This window comes from Humulus lupulus, chromosome 7, assembly GCF_963169125.1.
Source record: "Humulus lupulus chromosome 7, drHumLupu1.1, whole genome shotgun sequence".
Classification (NCBI taxonomy): Eukaryota; Viridiplantae; Streptophyta; class Magnoliopsida; order Rosales; family Cannabaceae; genus Humulus; species Humulus lupulus.
The window spans coordinates 55,160,920-55,179,072 of record NC_084799.1 but is presented as its reverse complement, the minus strand read 5'-3'; the positions used below and the strand labels follow the sequence as shown (position 1 = coordinate 55,179,072).

General features: G+C 34.9%; 2 protein-coding genes across 5 annotated transcripts; both read right to left on the bottom strand.

Moving 5' to 3' along the window:
• Positions 1-1,605: 1,605 nt before the first annotated feature.
• LOC133792731 (protein FLC EXPRESSOR) lies at positions 1,606-6,100 on the bottom strand. Of its 2 annotated transcripts, none has more exons than XM_062230644.1 (4): positions 5,469-6,098; positions 4,650-4,819; positions 4,430-4,512; positions 1,606-1,883 (listed from the first exon to the last, which is right to left on the bottom strand). In XM_062230644.1, the coding sequence occupies exons 1-4, from the start codon at positions 6,005-6,007 to the stop codon at positions 1,791-1,793; spliced, it is 885 nt and encodes a 294-aa protein (XP_062086628.1). In that variant the 5' UTR covers positions 6,008-6,098; the 3' UTR covers positions 1,606-1,790. The 2 variants fall into 2 exon arrangements, with proteins under 2 accessions (XP_062086628.1, XP_062086629.1); XM_062230645.1 differs by lacking the exon at positions 1,606-1,883 and adding an exon at positions 2,236-3,569 and having other exon boundaries at positions 5,469-6,100.
• A 2,612-nt stretch (positions 6,101-8,712) lies between these two features.
• On the bottom strand, positions 8,713-11,188 carry LOC133792729 (DNA replication complex GINS protein PSF2-like). Of its 3 annotated transcripts, none has more exons than XM_062230643.1 (6): positions 10,901-11,188; positions 10,342-10,420; positions 10,144-10,218; positions 9,936-10,050; positions 9,640-9,711; positions 8,713-9,053 (listed from the first exon to the last, which is right to left on the bottom strand). In XM_062230643.1, exons 2-5 carry the CDS (start codon positions 10,387-10,389, stop codon positions 9,662-9,664), a joined length of 288 nt encoding a protein of 95 aa, XP_062086627.1. In that variant the 5' UTR covers positions 10,390-10,420; positions 10,901-11,188; the 3' UTR covers positions 8,713-9,053; positions 9,640-9,661. The 3 variants fall into 3 exon arrangements, with proteins under 3 accessions (XP_062086627.1, XP_062086626.1, XP_062086625.1); XM_062230642.1 differs by having other exon boundaries at positions 9,654-9,711; XM_062230641.1 differs by having other exon boundaries at positions 8,713-9,711; positions 10,901-11,186.
• Between the last annotated feature and the right edge of the window lie 6,965 nt (positions 11,189-18,153).

The following is an 18,153-nucleotide window of genomic DNA, read 5'->3' as shown; positions in this document are numbered from 1 at the left end:
CTATGTTTTAAAAGATGGAACAAAATAATACCCTAAATTCGATTTTGGTCAAAATATTTTCAAATGTAATTTTTTTTTCTTAGCTCCTCGACCACCTTCTCCATTATTGTGAACTCATCTCATCTTCAACGAACTAAGAATTGATCTTATAATTACAAATGTTTTAACAAAAATTGAATTTAGGATACTATTTTGTAAAATGCATGATTCAAATTGTCATTTACCAAAACACAAAGAGTGATCGTGTATTTGAAAAAAAACATAAAAACCAAAATAATATTTTTTCTTATTAGTATTCAGGGAAATTTGCGGCTAAAATACTTAAGTTGTTGTCATTCAAGCACTTAAATACCTAAGTTTTTTTTTACGATAAAAGTACCTAACTTTAAAAAAATTGGTGCTCTGTGGTGTCTGCCGTTAAGTTTTCCGTCAACTGTTGATGTGGTTGTAATTAAATGGGAAATTAGTGGCTAAAATACCTAAGTTGTTGCCATCCAATCACTTAAATACCCAAGTTTTTTTAAAAAAAATTATTTATTATTTAAAAATTAATTAAACACTTAAAAAAGAATAAATAAAATATAATTTAAAAACTTAAGTCATTATATTTACACTCCAAAAATATATATAGACACCCCGATAATTAAAAAAAAATCATATTTAACACTTTTCTCAATATTTTTTTTAACATTCTATAATATCTATTTTGTTAATTTCAATAATTTATTTTATTTTATTTTAATTTTTTAATAAAAAACACTTACTTCAATAATTTTTTTATATATTTTGATATTTTTAATTTTTTCTTTAAATATTTAAAATATATATTTTCTATATGTATATTTTATAATCCCACTATTATAGTAATTTATATAAGCTTTTATTTGTATTATTTTAATTAATTTTGTATTAAATTTTAATAAACTGTCTATTAAGTTTTTTATTTATATTATTTTAATTATTTTTTTCATATTTTAAATCAAATTTTATTTAAGAGCTTACCGTTTCTTTCTATTAGAGTTGCGAGCTTGTTGTAGTCGTGTTTAAATAATTTTTAAATAAAAAATAAACTTTTTAAAAAAAACTTAAGTATTTAAGTGTTTGAATGTCAACAACTTAAATATTTTAACTATTAGTTGCGACAGATACCAGAAACACCAAATTTTAAAAAAAAAACTCAAGTATTTAAATACTAGAATGACAACCACTAAAGTATTTTAACTGCCAATTTCCCTATTATCTACTTAATAAAACATAAGCATTAGTTTCAAATTCAAGGGTGACACAAAAATATGATGAAAAAACCGTAAGAAGCTAAGTACGACCTAAAACAAAAGATATTGGATAGTAGTGCAATTTTAATAGAGAAATATATTAAAAATCATTTGCTACTGCAGATAAAATAAGTCATTTTTTAATGGTTCATGTTTATATGGAAATAAAAATAATAAAATAAAGTTACTATTTTTTCCTCCCCCAATCATCCTCCTTAACCAAATATCAATTGTTAAATTTTTTAATTTTATTTTTGTTTCTCAAAAGAAAAACGTGTGAAAATAAAATAAACTGTTTTTATATGGTATTAAACTCTCTTTAAAAAAAAACTAATCAAAATAACCAGAAGATATATATAATGGAAACTGTACACAAATCTCAGCGTCAGCCATTGCCCAAAATAACTGAGAAAAGCTAAATGTCATATTTCTAAATACAATAATAAATAGATAAAAAAAATAATTCAGCAAGAGAAGCAGAAAGAGGGTTTCTGGTTTGAACCCTTGCTGGAGTTTTCATCGATATATGTTTGTGTGCTGGATGTCACCTGATTCATGAGGAACTGTTCCAGATCCATATTGAGGATTGGATTCAGCAACATTTTGAACCTAATAAGCAGAATGAATTAATATATACATATATATATATATATATGAATATTATTATCATTGTTTACTCAATTAATCTAGGAATGACGATGCAAATTAGTAATCACAAAGGGTGAGGTAGCCATTTTCACTCTTCAATTTTATATTCATTAATTTAATATTAAGAAAAATATAGAACTAACAAATACTTTTAATTCTAATCAAGAGAATTTTTTAAGACAAGCAAATAATTTATGATTTGTAAAATGAAATAAACACATAATAGATATATTTATACATCTCATTCTTACAACTAAAAGTGGAAAACTTGTTTTAATTATAAGAGATACTACAATTGAGAGAATTCTCTAACTGATCGAAAATCAAAAACCACTTTGCAATAGCTATTTCTCTTTATATATATATATATATATATATATATATATATATAAATATACATTTATATAGAAAAAGAATAATTTTAAATTAAAACAACAATGTATTCTCTTTCAAACATGAAATACAAATAATATATGTAAATATATTAAGAGATATTTTGTGACTCAACCATTATTTTATCTCGCTCAAATTGCTGTGTAACAGGTGGCATGTAATATGCAACAAAACAAGTAGAGCTCGTAATTCTTAAGTAACACGCAAAGATTCATAGGGAGTAAAGAGCTCATCTTCAAGGAATAAGATCTTAAGAAGCATGGTCTCATGTAGCACGTTGTAGCTCTCAATCACCTTGTTGTCATTTGGTCATCTCACATCTATTTAGTGATTTAGTGATTTGTTAAATACTTAATAACTTCTCTTGAGTTTGTATATCAATTTTCTAGACACGTGCTTGATGACCTCACGAGTCGGCAAACACGTGCTATCAGAACAAAAACAAGCTCATTAATTAATAGTTTGATTTTTATACTATATAATAATTGCCCTTACTTTTAGAACCATGAAGTGGAGCTAAACGTTTTGTGTAGTAGACTTGATCTTGTGAGGTGCTTATAAATTGCATATTTCACAATCTGAAACTAATGGAAGAGACTTGATTATATATATTAAAAGGGAAAGAAGTGATTGACACAAATAATCTTTGACTATCCAAGTATTCAATGGACGGCCATGATTTTTTTTACATATATATAAAAAATTATTGTGTCTGCTATTAATTTCATCATTGTAGATCATTGTATTTCTATGTCGACAACAAATTTTTGGGTCACTCGTTAATAACTTTATACTTGACTGCAACAATCTCTTCCATTAACTCTAGGTTGTGCTCATAAATACCTCACAAGATCAACATGTAAGGTCATACACAAAGCTATTACCTTCACTTTCATGGTCCAGAATGCTAAGAGCAATAGTTATGTGGTATAAAAACTCAACTATTGATTAATAAATTCGTTCAGACAACACATGTTAGTTGACTCATGAAGATAGCAAACACGTACCTAACTCATGAAGACAACAAACACGTACCTAGCAAACTGATATAGTCTCAAAAAGTGATCAAGTATCTAACAAATCACAAAGTGACTACATGAAGACCTAATCCCTGAAAACGAGCTTCTTGCTCCTTAATCTCTAAGGACCTCGACGTTCTCCATAAGGATTTCAACATGCTGCTTAAGAACTACGAGCTAGACCTGTCACTTGTTGCTTGTCACTTGTTACATTGAACTGCCTTAAGAAGTTGTTCTACACTTAGCAATTTAATTGTATATCAAACTCAAATATAGAATATTTTGAATTTGAATATGTATCATCTTGTATTTAAATAGATCATTTAAATAGATATGATCTAGTAGTTGAAATAATATATCTAGCAAAATATCTTGTTATTATATTCAAAATTACCTAAGCTTTCTCTCTCTATATATATAATTTATAAGGGAATAGCCATTATAATAAAACGATTTTGTTTTTCAATTGATTAAGTAATTCTATTTCCCTAGTTGCTTAAGATTATAAATACTAGTCTTCTTTATTTTTTGCATGATTGAACAATCATGATGTAAATGCTATGACTTATTTAAAATGACACCACTTATTGCTTAAAAACTACGGTATCCCAACCCTATCCTTCTGTAGTGCACTATAAAGCTGGCACATAATTGAATTGCATGTTTGTGTTCACAGTGGTATTCTTGGTTTGATCTTTTTTTTAGTCTTGATCTCTTTAAAAGAAAAAGGAAAAAAAGAAATCCTCGCTAGTTAGTTGGCTTTCCTACCTTTTAAACAATTATTACTTCCCCCGACAATCATTTACTAGTTCCGCCACTGTGTGCTCATAATGTATAATTTTGTGAAACGTGTCATTCATTTTGGGTATGTTTATAGAATCTATCTAAATGTTACTAAAGAAAGTATCTAATGAAATATAAGGTGATCACCTATTATCTTCTAATTAGAGAATATGTGTCGCTGTGTACTTCTTGTTGAAGATGCTAATGGAGTCTTGTATCTTTCTTCCATTGGTGTAAATCTAATAACTAGGAATCCGCATTTCCCTGTAGATCTTAGAATGGAAAGAAAATGATGAAATATTAAGGCCATACCTGATGCATGCTATAAGGGTTGGGATATGATTGTACTCCATATACCATTTCAGTGCTGCCAGAGATTGCACCATACCCAGCATCTGGTTTAAAAACCGTATAGTTAAAGACCAATTTGAAAAGAAAAAGAAGAAAAAAGCCCAAAGATTCTCAAGTGTAGTTGAATTTTGTGAATAATTATAACTCAATAAGAGGAAAGGATAATCTGGAATTAACTTACCTGGGTTTGCAACAGTGGCTGCAGCCGCAGCCCTTGCTCGCCTTTCTGCATTAGCTAGCTCAATATGCAGTTTCTCTATTTCACTAGCCATGGAAGCCAGGAGTTTCTCCATTGTCTGGCGGTGCTTAGAGTTATGGACGCGGGTTTTCTTCTCTTGTTCAATTGCATCCCTACGCACATACACAGAATGATAGAATGCAGTCAAACATGGCTCTCAGAATTGTTGGAAAGTCTTTCAGTTTCTTTCTTCCCTTAAAGAATATTCAATTTCGGACATAACGCATGCTGTACAAAGTCCACTTTCACTATAAATGGCAAAATCTAATGCATCACCATGCTGCGATGTTATCCATATTCTCCTAGAATAACAAAATTCTAACCAGTTAAAGTTTTGTATTAAAATCTTAACTGAGTGCAAAAAAAGTTTTCATGTAACCATGCATCTACAATTAACGAACCTAATAGCACCAAGAACTTGTTGATTACCAATTAGGCTAAGATAACCTATTAAATTTGACAACATTGAATAAAATTATTTAGCTTCAACATGAGCAAAGATGGAAAAAGAAACACATAAGGCCATGGTTTTTGGTTAAAACCAAATTCAAAAACCAACCAAAATGCAAATATTGGCATTCTGTATCAAATAGGGAAAAGTTAGTATTCAAGTCTATATGATCATAATGGACAAAGGTTGTGACACATACAACTGTATCAAAATTTCACCCATATTTTTTAATACTTCTGGATAATTCTCTAATTCATCAAACCTAGTTATATCTCTAACAAATTAAAGCCAGAACTGTACGAAAAAACTACCTTCCTCTTTGAATCTCCCGGTTCACACTTTCAATCTCAGCCTTGACAGCCAAGACAGGCTTAGAATCCAAGCGAGCTTTGGCAAGGTCATCTTCGACGGCCTGCAACTGTGCGGCGAGCTCCTTCCGACTCGTGCTGAGTGTCAGGACGTCGGCCCGCACTTGAGCCAACTCGCCGGCCACGGCGTCGACCTTACGCACCTCAGCCTCCATGTTGAACGACCTCTCGTAGACATCTCGCACCTGAGCGTCTTTTTCGGCTTTGGTGCTTGCTGCAGCCGCCGATAAAACCCGAAGGTCTTGCTGCGCGGCGGAGAGCTCTTGTTTGAGCGCCACGTGGGTAGCTGAGAGCCGTTGATTGTCGACAAGTAGGGATTGGATCTCGCGGTGCTGAATTGCAATTCGGTCTTCTAGGGCGGCTGAGGGTTGAGCGACGCGGTGGAGGAGACGTGCATCGCCGATTGTTGGGTTTGTCCTCGATTGAGAGGCTTCCTGGGACATAACGGCGTTTGGCGGTGGAAGGTGGTGTCGTCCGGCCATGCTTCCTCCTGATGCTTCCCTACGTTTTTCCCCCTTTCTACTACTAACACTACGAAAATAAACTTTCCCTTCTAATTAAATAATGGGAAAATACACATTTGACAGCGGTTTTTTTTGTCCCGTCCTTATATTTTGTTAAATGAATTTATTAAATAATTAAAAAATAAATTTTAAAATAAAAAAAAACATATGTTTAATTTTATTTTTTTTCCCTCTCTTCTCTTCTCTTCCCTTACCTTTTTGTTCTTCTCCTTCTTTTCTCTTCTTCTCCTTCTCTCATCTCTCAGTTTGATATTCAAAACCCCAAAGCACCCAAAATAGCATTAACTATACAATGAAGCAAAACGTCCCCTATAAACCCAAAGCAAAATATAAATCTATAATTTTCTATTTAGAAAGAAAACCCAAGAAACTGCGTTGAAAAAGTACACAAAAGATTTTTTTTCTCAGCAACCAACAACAAAACTTAAAAGATTTTAGAAACTTAATCCAAAAGCTAAAATAAACCCAATTCAGGGGCGATAGATTACAATCAGAATGAGCCTCACATCCTTTCTCATGAGGTATATCAATGCCTCAAATTATCAAAGGGTACCCGGGCTCCCATCGATGAAGGTCGAACCCAGCCCCAAGCCCCATCAGTAAACCCAATTCCCCACTCACGAACCACCAGTCCCAGCCCCAAGCTCCATCATCGAATCCAGCTCCCTAGTTGTAAACCACCAGACCCAGCCTGTAACGGCCCACGTCACATTGGCTGTGAGTGAGGACAAAGCACGCTGGAAAGACTCGTGTTGTTTTGTAGGGTCAGTCGTCATTCCAGGAAGCAGCCATAGTGACGTGAGGCGTTACAAATGGTATCAGAGCCAGGTTTCGATCCTGGGACCTATGGGTTATGGGCCTACCACGCTTCTGCTTCGCCACTCATCTTGTTTTCAGTAGCCCATCACTTGAGAATTCCAAAGTTAAGTGTGCTTGACGTGGAGTAGTCTCGTGATGGGTGACCTCCTGGGAAGTTTTCCCAGGAAGTGTGCAAGTGAGGACAAAGCACACTGGAAAGACTCGTGTTGGTTTGCAGGGTCGGTCGTCATTCCAAGAAGCAGCCAATGTGACATGGGACGTTACACAGCCCCAAACCCCATCAGCAAACCCAGGCACTTCGCCCCATCTGACTCGCACCTTTACGCTTTCAAGCACCCCAAAGCAGAACCCATCCGAGAGCCCCAACCTAGGCGTCGTTCCAAGCTGCGCGCAACCAAGCGCGCGAGACCCCTGTGACCCCAGGCGAGCGGTTCTGAGCACCCAAATCCGAGAGAACCCAGGCGAGATTCAACCAGCCCACGCGTGGCATCCCAGCCTAGCCGCGAGCCCCTGCCACCCACAGTCCAATACTCGCCACCACAACCTTCGTTTAGCCCCGACAACACATGTCGCGTGCGAGAATGAGCGGAGGTGAAGATGAGAGAGATGAAGAGATGCATATTTTTCTGGGTAAGGGTGAGGAAGATCGGGAGAGGGAAGAGAAGAGAGAAGAGAGAGAAAGAGAAAAAGAAAATGAAAAATTAAATAATTTTTTTATTTTAAAATATATTTTTAATTATTTAATAAATTCATTAATTCAAATTTTTGGGGGCATTTTGGTCATATTTGAAAATATTTTGACCAAAATCGGGCTCAGGGTATTAAATTGATCCGTTTTGCAAAACACAATGTCTATTTTGTCATTTAACAAAACATAGGGGCCGATCGAGTATTCGGGCAAAACACAATGGCCAAATTGGTATTTTCCCTTAAATAATTATGAGGAATTCTCCGTTGCACCCCAAGAAAGGGCACACCGGTGTACTCATGGTGTTTTTTACTCAGGAATTACTTTCGGCGAATTTTTTTATAACCGTGTATATTGTAGTTATTTAGAGCATACTGCAAATTTTCAAAAAATTTCGAATAATTTACAATGTCGAAAACTAGGTTCAAAACAAATTGTTGCATGCATGACTAATTATTTTTATGCGCGTGGAAAGTAACATATTTGAACCTTATTTCCAGCACTGTAAATTATTTGGAATTTTCTGAAATAAGATGCTCTAAATAACTACAATGTACATAATCATAAAAAAGAAATTCGCCCAAAATACTTTCCGAGCCTAAAACAATAAGGGTGCACCGGTGTGCCCCTCTAGAGAGGTGGGCCTGAGAATTTGCCAATAATTATTACTACATATATTATTGGTAAATTCTCGTTATACCCCCTTTAAAGGGTCACACGGCTGGACACCCTAATAGATTGATGTGGTTGGCTGTTCTTTTGCTTGTGGGGTCATGTTATAGTGGGGTTGTCTGCGCTAGATTGTTGCTTAGTAAGAGAATGGGGTGCAGGAAAGGGACCATATATTTTTTTATTTTATATGGTCTTTTTGGAGTAGGGCTGAACATTGGTTGGTTTTGACGGTTTTTTCATATTATTAAATCCAGATTTCGATTTTTGCTCCAAATTGGCGCAATCCCAAAACCAACCGACCAAACTAGTTAAAGAAAAAAACTGACCATAGTTTTGGACCGCGATTTGGTCGGTTCCAATATTTTTTTTTTTGAGAAAGTTTTAGTTAAAAAAAACTAAATTTTTTTGGATTGTTGGAATCCATTTATGCGCATTTTTAACACATAAATACATAGAACATAATTACATTCACAAATTTGAAACATAAGTAAAAGTCCATAAGAGCATAACATAACCTCAAATCACAACACATCATCAAAAGTCCAATACTCCAATGTCTATTGTCCAATCCAAGACATAACACAATTAAAACCAAAAGCCAACACAATTAAAACCAAAAGCCTACAACCACAAATCTCAACACATGGTTAAAGTTTAAACTTTAAGTCCAAAGTCCATAGTCCATTACAACACAAATTAAATCTAAGTCTTGTCGACTACAACAACACAAATCAAGTTCAAAAGAATAGATAGAAAACAAAGTCCAATCCAAAATCCAGCATTCATATTTCATGGCCTGCATCAAGCAACCATGACCACTTGCTCCTAAGACAAAAGAAAGAATAAAATTATAATGTATGACACATGCTACATGATACTTTTAAGAGAAATAAAGCTACTAAACTACAATCTTAGAATTCAACTAGTTATCTCGAGATTTAATATACTCTAACCACTCCCTCATCATCTCTGCTAAATTTTTCTCGTTATCCATATTAATGATCTATTTACATATTTACGTATTTATAGACACAATTTTAGCAACAAATATAAAGCATAATATGAATGTGCCCATAAATCAAAGTTGTGTTTCTTCTTGCCAGTTTAACTTGGAATATGAAATTAAAAAATGATTATTGTCCATAGGATGCACAAATAAATTATCAATGAGGAACGCATCCTTTAGATATTTTCATCCTTCACCAATTAACACATGAAAGAAACCTGGTCAAAACAAAATAATAAACCTCTTGCTTTAAGTTTTTACAAAAAAAAAAATTTCATCCAATAAGCAAAAACTGTGTATCTTTAGGAGATAAAGATAAAGAAAAGATTGAAAGACATGATAATTATGATGATGATGATGATGATGATGATGATGATGATGATAATGATGGTGATGGAATATTGCCAGCTCAAGGATACCAAGGTCTTCAAGAGGGTTGAGACTCCCGCTCTGATTCCAAAATCTGAGTCAAGCTTTCTGTTCAAAAGTTCCAACAAAATAGTCAGAACGCAGAGGTATTCTAAGTTTCTATAAATCACATAAAGACATGACTAGTATACAAAACCAACACTGTACAGTGCACAATTACATTATTTAGAAACTAAAAACAACATAAATGGGTTTCATGAAGTAGATGGGTCTAAGAAAAAGCCATGATTGGTGCGTTTTTGCAAAACAATTGATCAACAAGCTAAACTCACCAATTGACATCCATGAAGGAGGTCGAATTGCACATTTCCCTCTCTTCTTTAAAGCAATTACAAGCCAAAGGGGTACCTGGGTAACCATCCGCGGAAAGAATGGACCGTAATCCCCCTGCAAAAATACAAATTTGCAAAACAATCAAAATCTAACAAGTTACTTGATAAAATTACTTATAACGAAAATGACAATGATGGAGAAACATACTGAAATTAAAGTAAGAGGTTCCATTCTCATATTGGGCACAATCTCGATCATTTCATCCTCGCCCATGAACTCAATCTTAGCATTCAACCAAAAAAAATCAAAATCAACAAATATATGATATATTTATTTGTATCAAAAACTCCAATCAAACTAAAGAGAGAGAGAGAGAGAGAGAGAGAGAGAGAGAGAGAGGGACACCTCCTCTGCAGAAAAGAGAGAAGGGTGAGGATTCGATTGACCAGCCATCTCAATCAAGTGTTTATGATTTTTAATAAACCTAATAATAGGGAAAAAGTAAGTATAAATGTCAGTAGGAAAAAACTACATAGCATACAAAATTACAGAACCCAAATCTAATAAATCGCTACCCTAAGTATACAAACAGAATAAAGAATCGCTAAGCCCAAACAAAGAACAAGTTCTAAATTAAAGAATTCATTCACAAAACATACCTATTATATATATAATACATCATCATCATCATCATCATCATAATTATTAGAATTATTTCATTAAGTTCAATCAGTGTTCACCGAAAATCAATATCAAACAAAACAGAAAGTGTTAATCGAAATACAATGACCAAGGAAAGGCACAACATTCTCAAATATAGATACATTTAAATGACAAAATCAGTTCAGATCAACAGAGGTATACATTTGAAGATTGGGAAAAAGCATAGAATAGGATATATTCTATTATAATAGTTACATATTGAGAAAATCAGATCAGATCAAGTAGTTCAATGATGGAGTACCTCGACTATAAGCTTTGAAACGAATCAGTGTGGCAGAGCTCCGTGTCCATGAAGCAGTCGTGTGCGTGGGTCGTGGTTGTGCGGCTGGGCCGTGCTGCCGCCGAGTCGCCGAGTCTGGTCTGGTCAGTCTGTTCCGTTCGTTTGGGCTGGGAGGGAGGAGAGTGAAACAGAGAGGAAGGAGGAGATGAGATGAGATGAGGGGTGGCTGGCTGAGTGACAAGAGAGGCGACTGAGTATATGATAGAGAGAGAGAAAGAGATTCAGTGCCCTAACAAAATTTCAGATTTTTTATTTTTATTTAATAATTTTAATAATTAATAATTATATAATATTATATTTATACTGTTTGGTCGATATCGGTTCAGCCGGTCGGTCCACACAAAATTTTTAAACTGACCGAATAGTAGCAGTTTGCGTCGTTGGCGGTTTTTTCGGTGTTCGGTTTAATTGTTTTTGGTTTTTTTTTGTGTTCGGAAAGCCGGTGTACACAATTTTTTCGGTTTTTCAGATTTTATGCTCCGTCCTAGTTTCGAGGTTCCCTGATTTCATTTTGCTCAGTAAGAGAAGCTTTTGCTCTCAAATTCACAATGCCACTCTTTTTCCGTCTAGGTTGATTTTATAGATGCGTGATATATTCTACCAACCTCATTTTGACGAAAAAACAGGCTTTGATTCCCATCTATATAGTACTGTCGGAGAAGATGCCTACCACGCGTTCCTTCAACCATGATCAACAGGAACATCATCGTTGTTCATGGTCGAACACGAGAAAGATATCTGCAATCACAGACCCACGAGCCTGGTTCTCCATAGCGCAACTTCGGGAAGCTTCATGGCCAGAAGCGGATTCCTGCCTTTTAAGAAGAAGAAGAAGACTTCTGGTTTAGAAAAAAGAAAAAAGAAGAGGATTGCTGGTTTGTAAAAATAAAATAAAAGAAAAAGAAAGAAAAGATTAATCGTGCGGGTCATTAAGTAGAGATTTTGGCTTTCTTTTAGTTTTACAAATAAAAAAAAATGATAAAAGTTGGGAAAGTTTATGGGATTTTTACTTGTTAAAGAAGGCTGTAGTAGTGTGAACTTTTAATTTTTTTGTGATTACTACACGTGGGCATATGTATGACTATTATAATTTATCTCTTTGTTTTAATATATTTTTAATTGAACAAACTCATTTCTTGGGTTATAATAGTTCTTTTTCCTGCCAATCTCAAGGTTGCTATTTCCAGAGATGATAGTTGTGACTAGATGCCCTACCGGTACCACATACACCACACTATGTCTTAGCCGTCGAGTTACTCTCTGTATGTCACTACAAAAACAAGATCTATACAGAGAACAAAAGTCATTGGTAGAAGCCCGAATATTCTCGATGCAACTTCTATCGAGAACATGTTCTCGGTACATCCTCGTCGGTAGAGGTAAACTTCTATCGAGGATATTAAATATGTTCTCGGTATAGCCTATACCGAAGACAACTGTTCTCGGTATACCAGAGACAATATCGTCGGTAGAGCATGTCCAACTTTGTCATATGGTGGGGCTATATAAAGGACAATGTCCTCAGTATAGACTGAATTGAGATTTTTTTTTATTGGTGCATAATTTATTTATTGATTTAATTTGAATTAAAACTAAAATGATAGATTAAAATTAAAACACTTATATTAAACATTTAAATAAAAACATAAGGGTACGTTTGCTCAATCAAAATAAAGAGTTGTCCTAAAGATGAAAATATAATAGTCTATAAAAATAAAACTCATACATAAGTCCTCCTACTGACTCGGTCCTCCAATATTGGGATCATCAGGTGGTGATGGGACACATTGAGGTCCTGTGGTGATACAATGAGTTCGGATGTGCTCCTCTAATTGCCGAAGACGCTATCTCATCTCAACAATCTATTCATCTCTAGTTTGTGGAGGATCAGTAGTAAATGGAGCTTGGTCTCTTATGTTAAGGATACGACCATATCCTTTTTGGTGGCCACGTCATTTTTCGAAGACAGTTTGTACCAAAGACAAGTTGTCATCTTCAGGCGCGCTCGAAATTGGTGTGAAACTCTCAATTGCAATTGATTGTGTCTGCTGTGTGTCGCGATATGCATGCAATTCATCATATGATACAATATATAATGTAATTATGTATTGTAAATAAACAATTAAAAATTTTAAAAATGTTTAAAAAAACTTAACATACCCAGATTTTTTGGTTGTTTCTGTCATCCACCCTGTGCCTATCTTGTGGTGAGTATTCATCCAGCTATCCAGGATCGGCTCAAGTTGTCAGTCTCTAAATTGCACTGCCACGCAATTATTTATTTTTTTAAAAAAAATAATTAAACGTAAATAAGAAAAATAATCTTAAAAAAATTTAATTAACTCACTTTTTTGTAGTGCAACACTGGGATGGACTGAGAACCTCCGTAGTTGAACTCTTTTTTTTTTCTTCCTATTTTCCTTGTTGACCCCATAATGTTTCTGCAAAAAGTTAGTGTTAGTAATATATTAAATTAAGAGAGTTAAGTTAAAAAATATAATACCATCACATCTGGGCGTTGGAAAAACTCAATGGCTTTTTGCCACTGCGTATCTGTGCAACCACCATAACGATTTCCTGGCCTATTATTCATTACATGTTCCTTAATATTGTACCTCCAATCAAAATAATTTTTGGCACATGATGTATCAATGCCTCTCAAGATCCCAGGCATGTGCCCCGGTCCATATCTGGTACGCCTGATATCAAACAAATCATCCTAAATTACAAACATTTATTAGTAAATATTATTTATAATTGAATAGAATAAACATAAATATAGAATTGACTTACCTCCAGATGTGCAAGTATTCTTTGTTTGGAGGCCTTTACTCTCCCTCAACAATCAAATTCTCTATTATTTGGTTTGTCATATTCTACATTAAAATGAAAGATTCTTCTTCATTTTCTGCATTGAAATTCATGACACAAGATTTTGTTAGGCTTGACCGATTTGAAGCAAATAACTTTGTGCATTGGCAAGTGATGAGTGCATATTTTTACACTCATTCTTATGTTTAAAACTATGAGTTACTATATTATCCTTAAGTTTTTGTTTAGTTTTGATGTATTATCTTAAGTTTGCAGGAATAAACTTAATTGATGATTTTCTTGCCAACTTAGAACTTTAAGCCAAAATTTGACCATTATTCCTTTATATTATGGAAAAACTCTTATAAATAGAAGTTGAATATCTTTTTCTCAACTTTCCATAACTTTTAAAATCGTTATATTTGGAGTTTGGGTGAAAAAGTTATGCATGTTTAACTGAGAAGTGTCGAAACTGAGAAGTGAAACGAGCTAAAAAAAATCAAGTCTACTAGAAAGTGACCCGAGAGGCGGCATTGCGCCTAGACTGCTGCCAATTACATTTTGCGAGCCTCGAGTCGGAGCTTCAGGCGCCATTACGCCTTGCGCATAGATTCCAATTTTAACCAATTTTAAATGCAATTTTTGAAGTAGTTTCTAGTGGACTATAAATATAAACTTAGGGTTTCATGAAATGGACTTTTGGAACATCTTGGAGGTAGAGAATACATTGGAGAACAAGGAGAAGAAGAATTCAAGCCAAATAGAACATCTAATCTAGTTTTTTTTCCTCTTACTTTTCTTTTTAGTTTAATTATTTATGAACATGAATGTTATTGGTTTAATGTTTGTGATCATGAACTAAACATATTTTCTAGAGTATTGATGGATCCATTTTAAGTTATTGAATCAAAGTTTGGATATTATTCCCATGAAATTTCTCTAATTTGTTCATGCATTCTGTAACACCATACTAATTCAGGACGGTTACACTATGTGTTTAAAAAATAGTGTTTAACTCGTTAAACGAGTCATTTGGACTTGAAAGTGTAATTAAAACTAACTCAAGGTTAGGTATTAAAAATTTCAGTCAAAAGGTATAATTTTTTTTTTATTTAAAATGCAAAATGTTTCCAGGGGATCCCAACAAGAGTTTTTAAATGAAAAGTATTACACACAAAGTTACAAGGATAGCCGACCTAAGCGGAAAAATCAGTGTGGTAACCCAAGTCCCTCATACTACTCAACCGTGGCAGCCGAGCTGGCCGGATATCTACACGCCGCTCCAAAGCTCTCCAACTCATGGCTGATACATCTAGCTTGCCCTTACCTACACCATAGAGCACCTGTGAGCCGAGGCCAAGCAAGAAAGTTTCTCACGACATGCGTAATAATTATAGCATGAAACATATAACAACTGATATAGATAGCAATTCACATAATTTAAAAATAATGGCCACACATATAATCGATAACTAGCATAATATTCTATATTAATCAATATCAAGCAATGTACATCACCAACACCATATGTACGGTCGATGCCTGATCTAGTGCGTCTCATGGCACTAGGATTACGGTAATGACCTCATACTTTGCATCACCAACACCATATGTACAGTCGATGCCTAATATTGTGCGTCTCCTGGCACTAAAGTCATAATAATGGTTGCATACTCACAAGCACTCAAGGTATGTAATACCCATACACCATCTCGCTCATAGTTAATGCAGTCATAAACACTTCTAGATACAATAGGCCTAAAGCCCGCTCTATGTACACATGTCAGCTTTTCTTACCTCAAGTCATGCGCGAATGGTGAAACGACCCCAAGTGCGATCCTTGTCCTGAACCTCGTGGAAACCCTAGTCACAACGTGAGTATACACATATCAAAGATCAAATCTAGATCCTGAGTTCCAATACACAACCTAACTCTTTGAACCACTATTCTCAAGCAATGAGATGATAGGAACGTCCCTCGATCCCCCAAGTGGGCCCCTGAAACCATTCCTAGGAAACCTGAGCTTAAAACATAAAACTTTAGAAAAACACCATTTCGGGGCACCTAGCACGGTTACGCCCACAAAAAGTTTGGGCTTCCTGGGGTACTGGCGCGGTCGCACCATACCCCAGCGTGGTCACACCCTAAGCCTCGAACCCCAAATTGAAACCAAATTTCTAAGGTTCTGGGACCCTAGCAAGATCACGCTAGGTCTCTAGAAACCCAAAAATTCTCAAAAAAATTAAAGTGTTCTTCCCCAATTAATCCTTGCGATTTCTGTGACTTCCCATCTCAAAAACTAGACTCAAAATCGATTCAACTAGAGTTCTAACAGAGTTTCGACCATAATTCTACCCCAAATCACTAGCAAAACCTACCCTACACTTCAGAATACTCAAAACTAGAACAATTAACAATTCATGATCCAAAACACATTCAACACTCCAAGAACACCATTGAAATGCCAAAAACAGGGGTCTTACCTCCGAATTCCTTAAGAAAAATTAAAATACCGTAGCTAATACAATCCTAGCAGCCTCATATTCCCAGCCATAAGCTTCCAAATCCCACCAAATATGGCTTAGAATTAAAGAACCTCTCTTCAAAAGCATCAAACCTACATTCTCTCGAAAATGAGAAAACGTACCGAACAAAGCTAATCCCCTCAGCACTTAGCTTAATCAGCCCAAGGGTCCAAAAAGACCAAAATGCCCTTGCAACACCCTACTACCCTAGAGTCGTTACCACGCGGTTTTAAAATGTGCATTTGACTCACTAATTGAGGTGTTAGACCCAAAACTGTGATTATATTAAAGCAAGGACTCATTTAATAAAAATTCAATACAAAAGGTTTGGACATTCATTTATGATCATAAAAGAGTTACATTGGGATCCCAAATATTGTTAAAAACATATTTGCAATTCAAATGTAACTGCACAGTCGACCTAAGTGACAAAATCAGACATTTTACTATGCTCCTCAAAAGTATCCCAACCGTGCCGACTAGGTAGGCAAAACATGTACGCACCGCTCCATGCTCTCCAACTCATGGTTGATCAACCTTTTCCTTGCCCTTACCTGCACCATAGAGCACCCGTGATCGAGACCCAACAAGAAAACTTCACAGCACAACATATAATAATTTATTTCAATATAGGCACAACTAATAAAACATAACAGACAATCCATAAGTTTCTATTAAAATTCAAAACAGCGGCCTTAGCCGGTGAGGGTGCGTTACCAGGCACCAGGTTCACAGTCTTAACCGAGCGGGTGAGTACGACACCCTTAGAGGCCTTTCCCTGGTAGCCTGCATTCAACATGCTTAATGCATCAATTATCAAACCTTACTCCCACAAAATAAATTTATATGTGTCATACTCTTTCTATATCAACGAGCAGTGTAATGACCCACTAATCTAGACTAATTGGACCATTATCGAAACTATACATAAAACTTACATTTTTACGAAAATACCATAATTTATTGAGTAACTTGAAAAATAAGAGTTATTTACAAATAAACAGAATACTAAGAAGGATTTTGGGATCCCATTGTCTTTAAAACAAAACATGGTTTAAAATAAAAGACATTACATCATAATGCGGAAAATACACATAAAAACCATAAAAACATAAAAGGAGACTATATCCTCGAATCGAATAACGCTCGGCCCCTTGACTCCATTCATCATCGATACACATTCTCCAAGCGTCACGAATCTTTCCGCCTCTAAACTTATTTTCCTGCACATAAACAGAAAGGAGTGAGCCTAATGCCCAGTAAGGAAAATCTAACACAAAGTCACATACATAATTTCATAAGAAAACATAAAGACTTAACATAATACATATAACATACACTTATTATAATGGCCATTATTACTTGGGGTCCCATAGACTAAACAAGCATATGCCCATGGGATTAGTGGGGTCCTACTAGCTAAGTAGGTCATATGCCCATAACCCATTTGGGGTCTTGTTAGTCATATGGGTCATATGCCCAAGCCTACAAACATACACATATACATATCATAACACTTTTAATAACATAAAAACATATAGATAACATAAGCACATAACATGTTGATTCTAGCCTATTTCCTTACCAAAGTTACCGAGATTATGGACTGAGTTGGGATTGTTGGAAGACTCCTAAAACCATAAGAAAGAGTAAGTCTAAAGAAAGGAGATGAAATGAAAGAGATGGAAAGACTAAACCATAGAAAACATACTTACCGACTTATATGCTTAAAAGCTTGGATTCCCTAACCAAAATAAGAATAAGGTTAGGGGACTGAGTAGAAGGTTTTGAGAAAGGAAATAACATAAAAATACAGAAAAGAACTAGAGTTTTGGGTTTACCTCAAAGATTGCAAGATCAATCTAACCTTCACCGAA